Below are 18,084 nucleotides of genomic sequence, written 5' to 3'. Positions count from 1 at the left end.
AATTTATCTTTTGCTCCTCACCCTAACTTTGGCAGCATTTGTTACGGCCAAATTTTCACAGAAGGAACTTCTAAGTCAAAGGGTCAAAAAAAGTATATAATTAAGCAATAAAGCCCTTCACAATCTCTACAAGCCTTAAACTGTTCCACAGAACAGGAGTCTGTACATGGAGGCTTGTATGCCTGTAAACCAGTAAGGCAGCTGGGCTGATATTGACTTTTTTGTGGTTCCTCTGGGCAGACACAAGTGGAAATGTTAAAGTGTGTTGCTCTTTAATGTTAGAGACATTCTTTGATTAATTAAATTGTTCTTGGAAAGACATACTTCCTTTAATTTCATGGTTTAAAGTTATTGGTGGTGTAACCAAACCTTGGTGTGACCAAGGAGCAATGGGATTACACCAGGAATTATCTTAGTACCTTACAGATACAACACAATCTCAGAAAGATTTCCTTTTTTAGCAACAGTGCTCACTAAATGCACTTTATTTACATTTAAATCCAAAAAGGTACAAGAGAATCCTTTGACAGCTTAATTTATGTATTATTATGATTGACAGGCTAATACCTCATGATAGTTATATATAGCATAAAAATCTTCAAAAGTTTTATTTTACACATTTAATTAGTTACAACCCCTATATATCTGTCCCTCTTCTTGTAAGTAATTACTTGACAAAGGAATGCATCATCTGGGTTTTTTTTGTGGTGGAAATTTAATGGACTTTCTAAATAATTAATTGGTACAGTTTATTAAAGAAAAACAGACAATGAAAACCAGAAATATGGCAAATGGAAGCAGAACTTGCTGTTCAACTGGATCAAACCCCCACCTCCTAAAAATATTCTTTGCACTCTTTAAAGTTTTAACATGATCAAACACCAGGACTACAAGGTGTACAGCATCTTTCTCACAAATCATTATTAATATTTCCACAAGCTATAGCCATATTCTGTACAAATCTCATGTCTCACTGAACTGGAAGGAGAACTTCTATTAGGGGTTAAATCTCTCCCTTAGATTCAGAGACAGGGAAAAAAAAAGGCCTACAGGCAAACAGCTTGGTTAATTTGTAACTACTGCTTTAAATGGCAGACCACCTTCTCTTTCAAAGACCTAGAAAAGAATCCATAAATTCTGATCCTCACTCTTCACTGCCCGCTCAGAAATACCTCCATGACTTAGCTGCATGGTCCTTCAAATGAGAGTCCTACAGGGGCAAAATGAACCAGTCTAATACACACTGCTCAAGTTTTGCACTGTGGCTTTCAGAGACTCCGTTTGAAAACTGTTCACTTGTAGATAAATTAAACCATGCACTATAGGTTAGCAAGACTTTGTTCTTTGTACAGCCAGCCAAGTAATTATTTATTTCAGAAAGTGCATATTTGAGGGTGCTGCTCATTAGATACAGATTTTCCAAACTACAAAGCCACTACCTAAAATTTCACTGTGCTGATTTAAACTCTAAACTGAAGGATACTTGATGGGGTATGTTGTGAAAACAGTATCATTATAAATTCAGTACTCACTCTGCACTAACTGGAAAATCGGTAGAGTATCAACAAGTTGCATTAACTGCAGAAGTAGCCCTTTGCCTCTCTTCCCCAAGGCTGTCCCATGCTGCGAACAAAGTCTGTAGGAAGTTTGTCCAGCTGCTGTCTATAGATAACAAGACTTCTGATTTTCTAAACTTGCCAAGCTAATGTATTTCCATCAACAGAGAATCAACTGTATTTTTTTCTTTAATTCACTGGAAATGATTTTATGAAAGTCACTGGCAACTATGTAAACTCATCAAGAAATTTATACAAAATTGTCACATGGACCCGCACAAAACCTGGCAGGTCTTTACCTTCAAATTGTCAGTTACTTTAAAAGCTGAGTTTTGCCTTATAGACATCAGTCAAAAATATGAGTGCAAACATAAAATAGGAGCCTCTGTCTTGACAGAAATAACAGGTTTCAAGAAAACCTTACAAAGTAAGTATATTGCAACAAAGGTTACAGCATTTTCAGTAAGATTACTGATTGCTCCTATGTATAGGCTGTACTTGGAAAACCCAGAAGGCTTATATATTGCATACATATGGATCCACATATGTGAATGTTGCATGTCTTATTCTAAAACCAAGTTACACTTGGTTAAGGAAATCTTCTGGAGAAAGAGAATTATTTTTACCAAATCTGCTGTTCATAAAAAGAAGTTTCCTAAGCTGCATTAGAGATTGACAATATCCTGAAACTGTTTCAATTCTTATGTGTTAATACCACAGTCCTATAGAGTAATCCAAACTGAAAGAGATTGTAAGAGGTCATCTTGTCCAACTGCCTACTCAAAAGAAGGTCAAATCTGAAATCAGATCATGTAGGTTGGGGCTTTGTCTATTCAGGGCTTGAAAACCTCCAACACTCTACTTAATCCTTAGTGTTTCATTTTGCTGTTTTATTCCGGCTCTTCTAAAATTGCAAAAGCAGGTGTATTAACAGCTTTAACAATAACTTGTAAAGAACACACATGAGGAGCTCTGTAACATCAAGAAAGCAAAATTTATTGAGGGGAAATATTCATCTCAACACTTAAATAAGAGATGTTTTAAAGGATATCACTATTTTACTAGTCTTCATAAGTCAATGGCAAGACAGTCTCTCTCAATAAACATGTTATAAACTTCTACATATTGAAAAACTTTATACTTCTGCAACCATACTAACGATGAAGTAAAAGCACAACAAATAATGTAAAAAGCTCAAAGTATCCATGTGCAGATTAGAGAAAAATTTGATTCTAACTCACAGAGTTTATTTCATAAACTTGGAATGAAGTCTGCTCAAAAGAGCAAGGTTTAGAGAAGACCTCAGTTATACTGACAAGTCTAATGTTTATTTAACAATCCCTACAATGCATACAGCTTTAGAAAAAGCCAACAAAACCCCAGGAATTTACCAAGATCAAAAACAACAAGAAGCTTCAGGGTTTCCCAGGCAAGGAGAAGTACACAACAAAGTATCTCAACAGATCTATTTTTGCCACAATGAAAACAGAAAAAAATCAAACAATCCCCCAAAAAAAACTCACAAAAATTTCTGCTCTATTACACATGAAAGGAAACCTCTAAAGTTTACATTTTAATAACAACAAAAGTATCACCTACCTTTAAATTCAAAAATATTTGATAAGAGATAGTAACAAGTTAAAAGTTTAGCGCTTTTTAAAATGCATCTATTTTGTAAAAAAAGAAAGCATATAGGAGTAAGACATTCATTTTCTATGTATTTCAAAACATGGAAATAGGTTAGTGATATTCACCCACACTGTGCTATTTTAATTGTCACAGTATTAAAGAAGAAAAATTCTGAAAGACATCAAACGTAACAGGATTGTTTGAAATGGTATCCCTAAACTGATGGAAATTTAATTAATATTTTTCTTCTCTTTTCTACTTTTAACCTTCTGCCAGCTTCAGTTCCTTTGTCAGTTCACAGCTGAATCAGACAAGTACAAATAATGGTTAGATAGGCTGGAAGCATGCCATGAAACAGGGGAACGGGAAAGCAGGTCCTTCCTTCACATCTGCCAGGAGTTATCTGCTAGATTGGCTGTGTACTCGTAAGCCATATCTTTGATTTTAATTTCCTGCAATGTTAAGCTCCTTTTTCTAAAGTAAATTTTATTTTCTCTTTCCACTGAAGACTTACAGATTTTCCACTACCAGTCCGTCTCACATAACACATGTGGACACAGAGGTGTCCTTTGTCAAAGTCATATAGTTTTAAAAAAATCCTTTGCTAAAAATACTTACATTGATTAATAATTTTTTTTAACACAAACTTCAGAACATTTGCCATTTGTGACTGCTTTTAGACCCCTTTTTCAGTTAAGGTCTTAAAGTAGTCATACAGATGTGTAAGGCATCATTTCAGAGGTTCTATATACAAGTACTGGTGTTTAGCTCACAGTTGGAAATTCTATCGTGATTTTAAATTAGAACCGCCAACACCTGTCACTTTTTCAGACACGCCATCACACAATAATAGCATATTCCAAACATATAAACATTCACATAATGAAAACTAAAGCTGCAAAAGAGACACTCTACCAACTTGAAACCTTATAAACGTCCTGTATAAGAAATCCCAGATGGCAGCATTTTGTTTTCCTCACCCCTTTCATTATATCTGCAACATTGTCAGTAGCATAGCTGCTACATTTTTCATCTTTCATTACTAATGTATTGCCATTTCATGAATATAATACATAACATACTACCAAAAAACCGTCACATCTCCATTACCCCTCTATCAACAAACTAGCAGACCCAGCCATTATGCATTTTGTAAATTGAATTGCATTATAACATTTATGGTATGGCATAATGAAGTACTAAAACTTGAGTTACAATCAGCGTGATTTGACAATATTTACAGTAAGGGGAGTAAAAAAGGGGCACTTTTTAGGACCAATAGAGAGCCACATAGCGATCAATGAACAGTAAGTTATTAAAAATATACTAAGGATAAAACGCAGTTTGTCTGACGTGCAAACTAACTACAAAATTATAACCCAGAATGCAAAATCCCATATCAAGAAATAAACAAGCAGGATACAGATCTATTGATCTATTATACAGATTATAAAAGGAGTCGAGTCATGCTAAACAAAATAACATGTATTACAGCAATACTACATCAAAAAATGCTATCCTTGACTCACAAGAGTTTTAAAATTTCTGAGACCAATACTACAATGAATTTCTTTCTTTATACAGTGGAAAACCAGAAAAGACGCAGGGAGTACTAACTCCCTACCTGACAGACACTAAAACCTTTCTTTTTCCTTGTGTTTTAAATTACATGAGAAATGTATAGGCTGATCCATTTTCTTAGGTATCTGCAAACCAGCCAGCTCAAGAGATACAAGGAAAGGAGAAATGAGTGAAATAGTAATTCATCAAAGATACGAATTTAAGAGATTGCAATTCCTGCCTCACAGTCAAGGCAAGATCTTCCTGACAGAGTACCCAAGTGATGGAAAAAAAGCAGCTACTTACACCCTTCATTATCAACTTGCCTTGCACAAGCCAGTAGCACCTTTCCTAGAACAAACTCAGCTGAAAAAGAATCACGTGGAGTTCTCTCAGGCACAGTGCAACGTGTTGTCCCTACAATGCTGTGAATTATGGCCAAATGTCTGATTTTTGGTGGGTTTGTCTTTGAAAGTGAGGGACCTGTCTTGAATCCACATGCACTGTAATTTATAATACAGCTGTACCATGCACAAAGTGTCTCCATGATGCTCCCCCAAAACAGAAGGCAGCTACACAGCACACAGCCCATTTTCAAGCTCTTCCAGTAGGACAGCTCAAAGATGGTAAAGGCAGTAGTATCCCAGAGCAGGTTCTCCAACTCCTATACTACAGTCTGAGAATTAATGATGAGTGTGTTTGGGCACTCTGCCTATACATCACAATGATAAAAGGTGTAGAGACACCACACTGTCTTGACTCAGGTAAGTCCGAAGCAGAATTATTTGTCGTCAATGTGTGGCATGCACTTGGCCTCAAAGCAATGCATTTCAGATTGAAACATTTTCTCCAGCAAAAATAGTTCTGCTTGTCCCGCAAGGAACTGAGAATAGATGGGGAGTGTGGAAACAGAGAGGGGAGTGCCAAAACAAAGCACCTCAAAGAGATACAATAATAAATGTAAATAAATACAATCCATGTTTCTTCCACTATTGCACAACAACAGCATTTCATCCAGAAAGTGGAAATTCAATTCCCTTTTCTGCACAAATGCATTCCAAGTTACATCTCCCACTTCCCATGAGAATACAGTGGTTTTACACACTCTGGAGTAGGAGATCGAGCCCCTTGTCTCAGCCAGATCTTTGTACAGCACCTGGACACTCCCGGTAGGAGAGCTCAAGAAGCTGCTGGCCTATGTGTCCTGCAGATGCACAATCACACACACACACAAAACCCAAAAAAACCAAACAAAAAACCACAAACAAACAAAGAAAAAACAACCCCAAGAATGTTACACTTCATGTCAGTCTTTCATTCCTACTCTCCTCACGACAATACCATGTTTGTACATAAAGTACAAAGGGACTGAAAAAAAGGAATTGAGGGAAATTCAGATAAAAAATTATTTCAAGTTCATTGGCAGGTCACTTATCTAAGAAGTGAAAAAAAGCTTCACTGCACTTTGTATTTGAAACTGGGAAGAAAACAGATCACAGCTTGAACTTTTTTCCACATCCTCAAATCCTTCAGTCAGTAGTCATTGCAGACTGAAACTTTTTCATCGTGTACTCTGTGTCCAACACAGTCTCTGTATCCCCTGCCTGCCTTTTTACCACAGAGCATCAGCCATAGTGGCTCTGTAACATTACCCACAAGCTGTTTCTAATGTAAACTGGCACACACAAGGATGATTTCGCTATATATTTTGAGAGAGCTGAAAATAATACATTAACTTATTAAGAGAGGTTGTTTTCTGCATAATAACCAGTATTTTCTGGGGCTAACAAAGAATACAATAGGGCAAGAAAACAAACAAATGCTGATAAGGTCATCCGTCTGTTTTGCTGTCTCACTGAAAATAATTAAACCACTTTTCATTATACTTCCTCCTTCAGGGTTTCATATAATTTAAATAAGATTTTTTCCCCTTTCAATTATTCAACAGAAAACACCATTTATAACAGTCATTTAATTGCAATTCTTGGCAGCCAGCTTAAACAAGGCAGTATAGATATTTGTAAATCCTTTTGTTTTTATGCACTATGTTTTCCAGACTACACCTGATGAAATGCAAAGACAAAACAAAAACCTTAGCATTTAATATTTTGTGGATTGCAGTTTCTGATTTGTCAACAGTATGAATAAGATTAAATCGTATTGTTAAACACTCAATCTGTTCCATCATTACAGTGACACACATCAGAGTAAACTAAAAATTATTTCAACAAAAGTATTAATGGGGATGAGGTGACACATAAGTTTGTCTGTTCACAGTCTTTTCATATTGACATAGTGACCTATTAGGAATTTGTAATGAGCCTTCAGTGATTTTTCAGTGTTGCCTCTCAGAAACAGAAACAATTTACTTTCTTATTGTTCACCTAGGTATCAGAGCGCCTCCAGTACAGATTCAAGTTTCTACTATAAATGGATTTTTAAACTTGAGGGAAAAAGGAAAAAGTTAAAGCGCTTTTTTTTCCCCCTTTAGACTAAGGAAGGAAGAGCCTTGATTCAAAGGTTCTTTCATGAAAAGAAAAAAAAATATCCCTACAAAGAGTAATCCTCTTCACTAGTTTGCTCTATTGGTGACCTTTAGAGAGATCTACCAAAGCTGAAGAGAAGCTTAATTAGCAGAAAGGGCAGCTGAGAGAACAGGTAGCAGGAAGAAAAAAGCTTCTAGTCTTTATTGTACGGGATGAGAATTTTTGAAAGACAGATGGAATACTAAGACTGGTTCATAAATGTTGGACACTAGAACTCAGCACTCTGAGTTAGCTAAAAATAGAATTAGCCAAGAGAGACATCCTATTCTGAAACCAATGTTTTGCCTAAGAGGAATGATGCTCCGGTTAAAGGCAAAAACATCAAGCACACAAGAAAGAGACGTGCTTTGAGTTCCTACATAAAATTGTTACTGCTTCAACTGTCACAAAGTATGGTTCTTGAAACCAATTTAATAGCTTCAATAGCAAAAAATATTTCTCTGTCCCTGATTTTTAAAATCTGTTATGGTAATTCAAACAGATTAGTCATGTGACTGTGACCTAGTATAAACTATCATCCTCTACAATATGTAACTTGTAGATAAAGAGTATAAACAAAAGTTCCTCTCTGAAAAGCATCACTGAAGTTGCAGATTATCAATAGGAAATAGCAGAAGAAAAAATGTCTAGATCCTGAAAAGTTCTTATGTTCAAATCTATTTACAGCTGAAGAAAAGAACATGACTCATATCTAGACATAACAGCTGCAAAAAGCCTAACATTAAACAAAGCTCAAATAATTCTACACAAACAGAACAAAACTTACCAAGTGTTCATTGAAAACTCCACTTCTGTGTATTGCATCTCCATGTTTATTCTGTCACTATCAGCCTCTTGAGATGCTCAGTATTGCAATGTTGTTTCATATTTGAACCATCATTATGAAACTGTTTCATAATTATACCAGACTGGTATAATACCATGGATGTTTTCAAATATCTGTCTCTGCATTCACTCAAAAAATCTCTTTGTTATTTTATATCAAATTTGAATGCAACTTACTGCAGAAATTTTAGAAGCCAGCACTCAAACCTCTGACATCCTTTCCTCATTCACCTCCAACCTTTTTTGGAAGAGGGCGGAGGGAGAAATCCTGTGAAAAATATTTTTCTAAATAGCCTTAGAGAATATGCTTCCCTAAATCCAACATACAGCTTTAGATAAAGTAGTGAAGAATCATTGTCCAAGGTCCTCAACGCTGCAATGCTACACTTAAAACCACAAGATGTTAAAACCTAATTTTATTTTGCCACTGGTCTGGAGTATGATTCAGAAAAATATGAGTTACCACCCAATAATGCTCCTCTACCCTGAAGTTAACACTGCTATGAAGCTTAAAAAGTCATTTAGAACTTTCTGAGAGTGTAAATATATCCAAATTACCAACATGGACTGGGCTGTAACTGCTAGGATGCCCTACAATCCCATGATTTTATGCACCCATCATATCCTTACATGCTACAATTTGCACTGGTGAGCCAACTTAGGTGCACACAGAGCAGTAATTACAGGAGAAATTTGCATCCAGTTTGCAGTGGTGAGATACAGACAGTGTTCAGCTGTCTGGACAACTGGTGGAGAGCTTCAACTGTGACTCTACCAGCAGTGGAACCACATTGAGTCCACTACTATTACACCCAAGTGTAACCCACAAGGTAAATTTGCATCAAACCCCCATACTTGACAGTAATTTGAACTAAGAGCCACACCAAAAACACTGAAGAGATAATGAGAAAAATATTTCTTATTAGTACATTTTTAAAATTTTGTGTCTACAAAAAAATTTTACTCTGAGACAATAATCCTTTAACATCCTTGCTAACAATTTCGTTGAAGTGGAAGAAAAAGAAATACTGAGGATAGGATCATATGCACTTCCATTGCTTCCATGGACATGCCACTTTTGGTTACAAATTAACAGGAACATAATACACCAGCGAAGTCAGAAAAGCAGCATAATGTGAATAATGCAGTCTGAAACAGGACACTGAAGAAAAAAAAAAGTAATTAAAAAAACCCAACAAACCAAAACAAATTGAAAAAAACAACCACGCCAGCAAAAAACCCTAGTTTGTCAGGCAATCAAAAAACTCAAGGCCTCACAACAGGTGAGTGAAAGAGCCTAGGAAGTACTGTAACCCAGCACAACCACTCTGTTCCTACGAGACAAAGACCGTGGCTATTTCAGGGTTAAGAAGAGAAACTGTACAGTCTCAAATGTAGAATTATCCTCTGGGAAAAGAGAAACAGGAATAGAAACAGGATAGAACCTTAAGGCAAGGTTCTTACACACTCCAGCAGATTTATGGTTTTACAGGAGAGTATTACAGTGTCTACCTACAGAAAAGTTAAAGTCTTATTTTCAAAAATCAAACAAATAAACAAAAACCCAACCCTCCCCCCGCTGGCCCCTACATACACATAATACAGAGAAATTGCATACATGAAAGAGAACGGTGGGAAATAAATGGACACCCCTCTATGCCTTACCACAGAACAATGACTCACAAAGGCTTGAAATCCTGTGATTGTGAAAACCTGTAAGAAATAGTCTTCTGTACTTTTTTCTGTGTCTCTAAATCACCACTGAATCAGCCATTAGCATTTGTTTGATTTTTTTTAAATACAGCGAAACCTTCTGACTGCTACAAAAGATTGTGCAGCACTATTAGACTGGCTGGAAACTCAAAACAGGGCTCCTGAAACTACCCAGTAACTTTTGTGAGGAAAAACAGCAGCAGCATTGCATGGCATAATTTTTTAAACAAATTTGTCACTTCTGCAAATTTGTCGATATTTCAGCAGAAATACTTACTGTCTCTCACTTGATGTACCCAAACAAACTCCTGTATTGTGCTATATGGGACCAACCACTTGTCCCAGTGGCACAAGATTTTTAGCTCAGAATTACAAAGTGTACCCTTCCTACAAGTAGCTTTTTTTCACAGCTGTGCTTCAAAGACCCAGGGGCAAGTCCTAGTAACTCACACGTAATGTGACTTTCACATGTCGTGATGTAAGTTCAGAAAACATCACCCTGAAACGAGAAGAGCATTCCAACCCCATGATGTGCACACAACCCAACTCCTCCTCACCAAGTGATTCCGTCCCAGCACGGGAGCTGCCAGTGCCAAGGGCAGGCTGCCGGCACCACCTGGTGGTACCTTACACCGCCCTGGAAGGACCCATGCATGGATGCATGCATGGATGGGATGCATGCATTGATGGATGTATGCTCAGTAACCTTCACCATACATATTTTTCTATCCTGATTTCCATGTACTTCCTACACAAGCTATCTAATCCTTCAGTCACAAATTTTATTCTCAAGGCCCAAATTAAGCCACTTCCTTCTTAATTATGTTTTTCTTCTTGTCCTGCCTAAAATGGATCTCTTTGCAGCAACCTTTCTACTTCACAGAACATTGCTAACCAGGCCAGTCCAAAGCATCCTCTTTGCCAGATTAAAAAAAAAAAATAATAAATACATAAATAAAAATTAAAAAAGAGAAAGAACCAGGTTCTTCAGCCTTTCCTCCTTGGTCATATCCTCTTTGCATCTTTCTTCACTCCTTCCCTCTGAACTTTGCCTAGCTAGTCCCAATCTTGCAAAAATAGAACTAGTTCTTCAATGTAATGGCATCACTAATTGATACCCCCTCATCCATTAAGCTGACAGTCCTCTTCTATAAAATTGCACCTTAATCAGTCACACACAGCTACAGATTTTTCCTATGTAGATGTGGTTGTATTATATTTGACCTTGAATCACACCCAAATGCAGGCTGTTTCTTCCATTTGTTGAGACTGTGTTCTGTGCTCCACCCTCCTGCTAGTTTAGCACTGTCTGCAAATTTTAACACTGTATATTTTAATCCTTCCCTGCAATTATTAATAGAAAACTGAACATGAGCAGATAGAGAATGAAGCCTTGCAGAATCCCATTTAACAAACACCAGTTTGACACTGAACCATCACAGTAGACAAACTCCTGAGAAGGGAAGCTCTTCACACCTCATTAGTAATTAAATACAGCTTACAAACTGATGTACATTAACCTAAATAAGTTTTTTGTAGTTGCTTTTGAGAACATTAACACAAAATGTTAAAAGATTTATTTTCTCCAAGATCCAGAAATCTATTCTTCTATCTGCACAAGTTCTGTTATAGTATTCTAAATGCAATCAAATATATCTTTATTTGTTACTTTCATTACTGTGCCTCTCAACTGCCCATTGTAGTTGCTTAGATTGTAAAGGGTTAGCTCACACTAATTAGGAAAATTTATCCAATGCTGACAGCATTAGATGTTTTCTTAGATCACTTCTATATGTGCATGGACCACAAGAACGAAGATATAATAAACACTACATAAATGTGATGCCATCTTGAAACTAACCCCACATGAGAAAGACTGCACGCACTCAAATCCATCTGTTAAACTCCATTTTATAACAATAAAATCTTTACTGCAACACTCCCCAAAGCAAGGAAAGGAACACTGAAACAGACCTGCCAATTCCAACTGCACTGAAGTACTAGCATGCATCACATGCACACTCAGTCTATCACTGAACAGAAAGTTAAAATAATACTTTGGAAATTGCAAATGTAATGAACATGAAGGACAAAAGAAAATCTCCTTAGACGACCACTTCCCCCCCTCAAAAAAATTGTGGTCAAAGACCATCAAAATAAAACTTGGCATCATATCCACAATTTCAGAAGGTTCTTTCTATTTTAACATACTGTATCTCATAGAGAGAGCAATTTTAAAATTCTAACGGTACATAAAACATGGATTCTGAGTTAGACTAAAAGTAGGAGAATATTGGACCAATGCCAATTGTACCTTTTACTTTACGCATTATAATGCCCCATTTTACTAAAAATGAATCATTTCAAATGTGTTCTATTTATTTAACATAGCATAGATGAGCTAAAGCAGACTGAAACAATGGAAAAATATTCAAGATGACAGATCTACAAAGAAATCTGCCATTTGGTAAACCAGCTGGTCTTAATTAGACATTCATTTTTGAAGGGAGGACACAAGATCTTCAGTAATCAAGGCAGTTCAATCAACATGCGCACTAGTTACAAAAAGTCATAACAAGTGGAAGATTCTTTTCCCTCTTCACAAGGAATAAGAACACTTTTTCTCATGGTTTCTAAATCAATTTCATGTTTGAGAGAAGCAGCATCCTGTTTCAAAAGTGGAGCTGGGAATTTACTCAGAGAGCCACCTTCTCAAGAGCTGACAAATCATGAAGCTTTCTTCTCTAAGATTCTGATCCAAAGCTGGATCTACCATGCAGGACCTGAATACAAACACAGCATCTAATCTCCTTCTCCCTTAGCACGCTCCTGAGGAGGGGAGAACTGACTTAGCAACTTCTGGGTCTTCCCAGGCTTTGCAAATAACACAGCTGATCACCCATGACTAAAACCAAAGAATTACAGGATCCCTGCAGCAGCATAAAGCACACAGTGTCTTCATGTGCCCCACAAAACTGCAAACTGAATGTGGCACCACGACACATTCTTCTCCCTCTTGTACAGGTCAGAGGTAATGTCCTGTAGCTTCAAATGCAAGCTTAGGAGCCATTAAATCAAAACATCCAAACCACATTTTAAGACTAGCAGTGCTTTTATGTGAATGCAATTGACTAAGAAATAGTGCTGCCAAAATATTATGCACTTTAATGCCAATACCTACTTCACTGTAAAAAAATATTAAAAAAAATCTGAGAAGACTCCAGCATCTCAGCACACAGTAAGGAAAGGGAACGTGGTAAGACCATCACAATCCCTGCATTATTACCTGACTTTCCAGGTTTGCAATTCACACATCACCACTTCAGATTTGCTCCCTGTTGCTAAAAGACAGCGTGGTCTTGCCTCACACAAAATGCTTACCCTGGGCCAAGCATCCTATCACTGAGGTGGAGCACTCTTGTAATACAAGTCACTCTGCTGAACACAGAGGACACTAAGGAACTGGGATTAAAGGGGGAAACTCTCTGTCAGATAAATGCTGGCCACACTGATGGAGGGAGGAGGCCCGGCCTGCTCCAGAAGTGGTGAATTATGAGATTGGCTCAGAGGTAGCACTAAAATTCAGCAGCTGCAGGCTGGCACACAGCTGCTGATGCTGTGGCTGGATTGCTGGAAGCCAGTCCCATCCAATCTACTAAACACGAAATTTGTGGCAGGTGCAATAAGAGACCATTCAGTGCTTAATGTCAAAACCCTCCAGTGCAGGAAGAGCATTACATTTGAACAGTCTCTAGCAGAGTTCTCAGAAAATCTTAGCTAATGCTTCGCTTTCAAGGTCCATAATAGTTCTGGCCAAAAATAAAGTCATTGTGCTAGGCTAAGATGAAGAGCATATCCAAGTCAGTAACACAGTGATCAGTACCAAAACATATTGTAATGTGTCCCAAAAGAAACAAAAATTAATTGCAGGGTTGAATGACTTGGGAAAAAATCAGTCCAGGATAGAAATGCTTCTGCAGCTTATGAGGGAACACTGTTGTTTCACATCCAGGATCCAAACCTGTCCACAAACATCAGTGTGAATTCAGCAATTCATATTGTTTACATGTGACAGCACTGACCAGCATTCTAGGTAACTGTACCAATCGAGCCACAATTTTATCTCCCAAAACATGAGCACTATGTAACTAAATACAGTAACAAAATTAATATTTTATATTTTTTAAATCCACCAGCAAGCATGGGAGTTCTAATACAGATAAAACACTGGCTGGGTTCAGTTGAAGCCATGACATCACAAAAGTCAAAGTGAATCTAATCAACATGATTGTGGAATCAAGGTAGCAGCTGGTCCATTTACATTAGGACTCCCAGTGCTGCCAACATCAATTAGTATTAGGTCATCATTGTAATCTCTTTGCCAATCCAGGGACAACTATGATTCCTATATTGCAACAATGCTAAGAGAAGCAAGACAATCTGAATGAAGCAGTCAAAGTATTTTTTGATGGAAACTCATTTTAAAGGCACAGTGTTGATCTCATACCATGGTGAGTTAGAGAACACATTTCAATACCTCCACAGGAAATTGCCTATGTAATTGGCAATGGTAGACAATGGTATGTCTTTGCTACTTTTTTCTTTTTTGCTACTTTGCTACTTTTAATCTGCTAAAACATTTTATAATGGGTCAAAGCACAACTATCAATTTCTATTAATGACAAATGATGTCCAGTAAATCACAGATATCCATTATGTAAGGTATGCTCTGTTATCATGTCTTCACTGCGAGAACCATAGGCTGGGCGAGACATATGCTCATTTCAACTTCCCATCATGGAATCGTTAAGGCTGGAAAGGATCACTAAGAGCGTCTGAGCCCAACCATTAAAACAACTGTGCCAAAACCCCTCAACAATTCTTCATCTCAATTTGCAAACTGAGGATGTTTTTTCAGATGCATTTTTCAAACAAGACTTTTATCTTTTCAGCACAAAATTATACACGCATTTCGGCCAGAAAAGCCCTGTGTATGCCGCAACAGAATGCGCAGGCTGAGCTGTCCCAGAACAGGACCAGGACCCAGGAGAGCGACAGATGCCAAGCTGTCACGGGCGGTACCGCCGGCAGTCCCATCCCACCCCACAGGCTGGAGCACAGCCTGGCTCCACCTCGGGGAGGGGAGGAGCAGGAGAGGGGAGAGGAGGAGCTGGGGAGGGAGGGTCGCGCCCCCAGCCCTAGGGCCGCCCGGGCGCCGCACGCTCAGCTCCGCCTCCCCGGCTGCTGCGGAGGGCGGGCTCTGCTCCTGCTTACCCGCCGCTGCTGCTGGGCGCTGGGCGGCAGCGCTGCCCCGCGACCTCGGGGCTCTCGCCTGCCCCGTCCCCCGCCTCCTCGGTGCCCGTAAGCGCCGCCTCTTCCCCGGCCCCCGCCTCCTCCTCCGCGCCCCTGGCTATCCCCGCCGCCTCCTTCTGTCGCCGCGTCGGGCGCGCCGCCGGGCCGCCGCCGGCCGTGGCGGGCCCCTTCCCGGCGGGGCCGGCTGCCGGCCCGCTCCGCCTGCATGGCCGGGCTCGCCTGCCGCGGGCCGCCGGGGCCGCGCCCGTCCCGCCCACCGCCGGAAAGGGCCGCTCGCCGGGCCCGGCGAAATGGCGGCCGCGCCGCCTCGGCAGCGCCCCCTGCGGGCGGCGGGTGCGGGCGGCGGAGGGGCCCGCAGTCCGGGCCGCACCTCCCGCAGGTACCAGCGAGCAAGGAGGGCAAAATAGCACCCACATGTGTGAATAAAAACAGAAAAAACGAGTATTTAGTGTTTAGAAAATAGAGCTCTTAGCTAAAACCGCATGCATTATGGAATTGTTTAGGTTGGAAAAGACTTTGGATGTCATTCAGTCCAACTGTTAAATGCCACTTCCACTACTAAACTATGTTCATAAGCCCCACATGTACACATCTTGTAAATACCTCCAGGGAAGGTGATTCTATCGCTTCCCTGGGCAGCCTGCTCCAATGCCTAACCACCTTCTTGGTGAAGAAATTTACCTCAAACCCAGTGTAAGCTTCTGGTGCAGTTTGAGGCAGTTCCGTCCTGTCACTTGCTGCCGGGGAGAGGAGAGCAATCCTCACCTCACTCCCGCTTCCTTCGAGGCTGTTGTAGAGGGCGGTGAGAGCTCCCCTGAGCCGCCTTTTCTCCAGACTAACCAAATGCACCGCCCTTAGCTGCTCCTCACGGGACCCGTGCTGCAGCCCCTTCCCCGGCTCTGCTGCCCTCCTGTCCTTGCAGTGAGGGGCCCAGAGCTGGGCCCGGGACTCGCGGTGTGGCCTCACCAGTGCCGAGTTTGGGGCGGGCGATGATCGCTGCCACGCCATTGCCGGTACAGGCCAGCAGGCCACTGGCCTTTTCGGCCGCATCAGCGGGCTCATGTCCAGCTGCTGTCACCAGCACCTCCAGCACCTTTTCCACTAGGCGGCTTTCCAGCCACTCTTGCCCCAACCTGTAGAGCTGCATGGGATTGCTGTGACCCAAGTGCAGGACCTTTGCCTTCTGTAGCAAATGAGGGCAAAAGCAACTGATCCCAGGTCTGTAACACAGACATCTGCACTACGTGAACCCTGTGAGTTGACTCTGCAGCCTCTTGAGGAGCGTCCCCCTCTCAGGACACAGTGCAGAGGCACAGGAACAGCTTTGAGCCGTAGCGCTAGCCGGTTTGTCCTGCTCTTAAACTGAGCAGGCACCCATGCTGTTCTCGGGGAAGTTCACCAGTTTCCTAACACCAGCTAGCCTGATCCCTCTTGAGCACTCAGGCTGTCATTTGACAACACATTAAAACATCCAGTTTTGAAGGGTTTTTAAACCCAGGAGTCATTCCAGAAAAATGTGACCAAAATTCCCATTTTGTGAAATCATGGGCTTTACTGTAGCTGCACAACTACCTGTGTTGTGGGATGCTGAATTCCAGGGCACGGTGGGCAGCAAATCTGCAAATTATCTTAGCACACAAGCAAATAAATAAAGTAAAAGGGAGCAGCATTGGCAAAGCACATTGCAAAGACATCCAAGCAATGCTCATGCAGCCACCACAGGTCTGACAGACCCAGAATGAGATAGAGCTAATAAAACCTGGTGAACCCAAGCTGTGCCTGCATCTGTGGTGCAATTAATCTGTGACACGAACAATCTGCCTGCAGATAACTGTAAGCTGACTTTATGTACAAATTTAACAACTCAAGTTAATTAATACTTACAGATAGATTGAAAAAAATATCATTAGTACTTGGCAGCTCATAACAAATACCGTTACAACTCACAAGTGTGAACATCATGCATTAATAATTATGAGACATAGCAAAGTCATGATACTGTACATACGCATTTTGATTTTATAATTCAGTTTTGATCTCCCTATTACTATGATCTCTTATGATAGACAATTAACATAAATTATGCTACCAAAGTACACAGAAGTCCCACTCACCAACTCTATTACCCTGAGTGATATGCAAATAGATGACAAAAGGTAATGCCACAAAGTGTTAGCACAGACCTATGAAACAAAAGAGGATAAAGTATGACGAGATGACGAGAATGGCCAACATGCCAAGAAGAGATTTTTGCATACTAGTAAGTCAGCTGTTGTCAACTTTATAGATATCACAGTAAAATAGCCCATTAGGGAGGGAAGGCTTTGCATGATGATAGAAACAGTGCTTTTGATTAAGAAATTATTAAGAAATTTATTAATAAATTATGTAGTTTCCATAACATAATATCAGTATTTCTCCAACCCTGTCAGTTTAAACCAAGCACATCTGTGTCACAACAACAATTTCTGCTTCTCCAGTTGCTCTGGAGTCTGCAATCCACACAGCGTAGTTTGAGCAGTCTTTCCTCCTCATTGCTAATGTTAGGGAATGTAAGTGACCTGATGGGGGGGAACACTTGCTATCCATGGCAAAGACAAAGCATTACAGGCCACAGCATATATACAATTTCCAGTCTTCCCTCTTCTGAGGCAAGTGCCATCTTCTGACAAAATGAGGCAGAAAGTTGAAACAATCTGTAATTATTCTACATGACTGCTCAAACCTGGGTGTTAGGCAAATGTAGTTTGTAAATGTTTATTCAGGTGCCTGATATTCATAGCTATGCCATTTAAAGACCATTTCTAGCCTTAGCTGATATCTTGCAAAAGCCCAAGGCCAGCTGCTCTGCTGGTAAGGCCTGTTGAAGTAAGCTAGAAATGAGGGCCTCCCTCTCTTTTCCTTTTTGCTTTCAAGCTGAGTTTGTACTGCTGGCCCTCGCC

The 18,084-nt window shown here is 40.0% G+C and overlaps 1 protein-coding gene across 2 annotated transcripts in view; it reads right to left on the bottom strand.

Moving 5' to 3' along the window:
* The window catches only part of AVEN (apoptosis and caspase activation inhibitor), an 88,137-nt gene extending 71,971 nt beyond the window's left edge, over positions 1-16,166 (bottom strand). Inside the window, exon 1 of one of the 2 annotated variants that reach the window (XM_063398805.1) lies at positions 15,824-16,166. In XM_063398805.1, coding sequence (XP_063254875.1) covers positions 15,824-16,150 — 327 coding nt within the window. In that variant the 5' untranslated portion in view covers positions 16,151-16,166. Of the gene's footprint in view, positions 1-15,103; positions 15,547-15,823 lie in introns of those variants that run through there. The other variant, XM_063398806.1, reaches the window with a different exon arrangement.
* Positions 16,167-18,084: the final 1,918 nt, after the last annotated feature.

This window comes from Prinia subflava, chromosome 5 (assembly GCF_021018805.1).
Source record: "Prinia subflava isolate CZ2003 ecotype Zambia chromosome 5, Cam_Psub_1.2, whole genome shotgun sequence".
NCBI lineage: Eukaryota > Metazoa > Chordata > Aves > Passeriformes > Cisticolidae > Prinia > Prinia subflava.
Note: the sequence above shows the minus strand (reverse complement) of the source record. Positions and strands in the feature narration are given on the sequence as shown.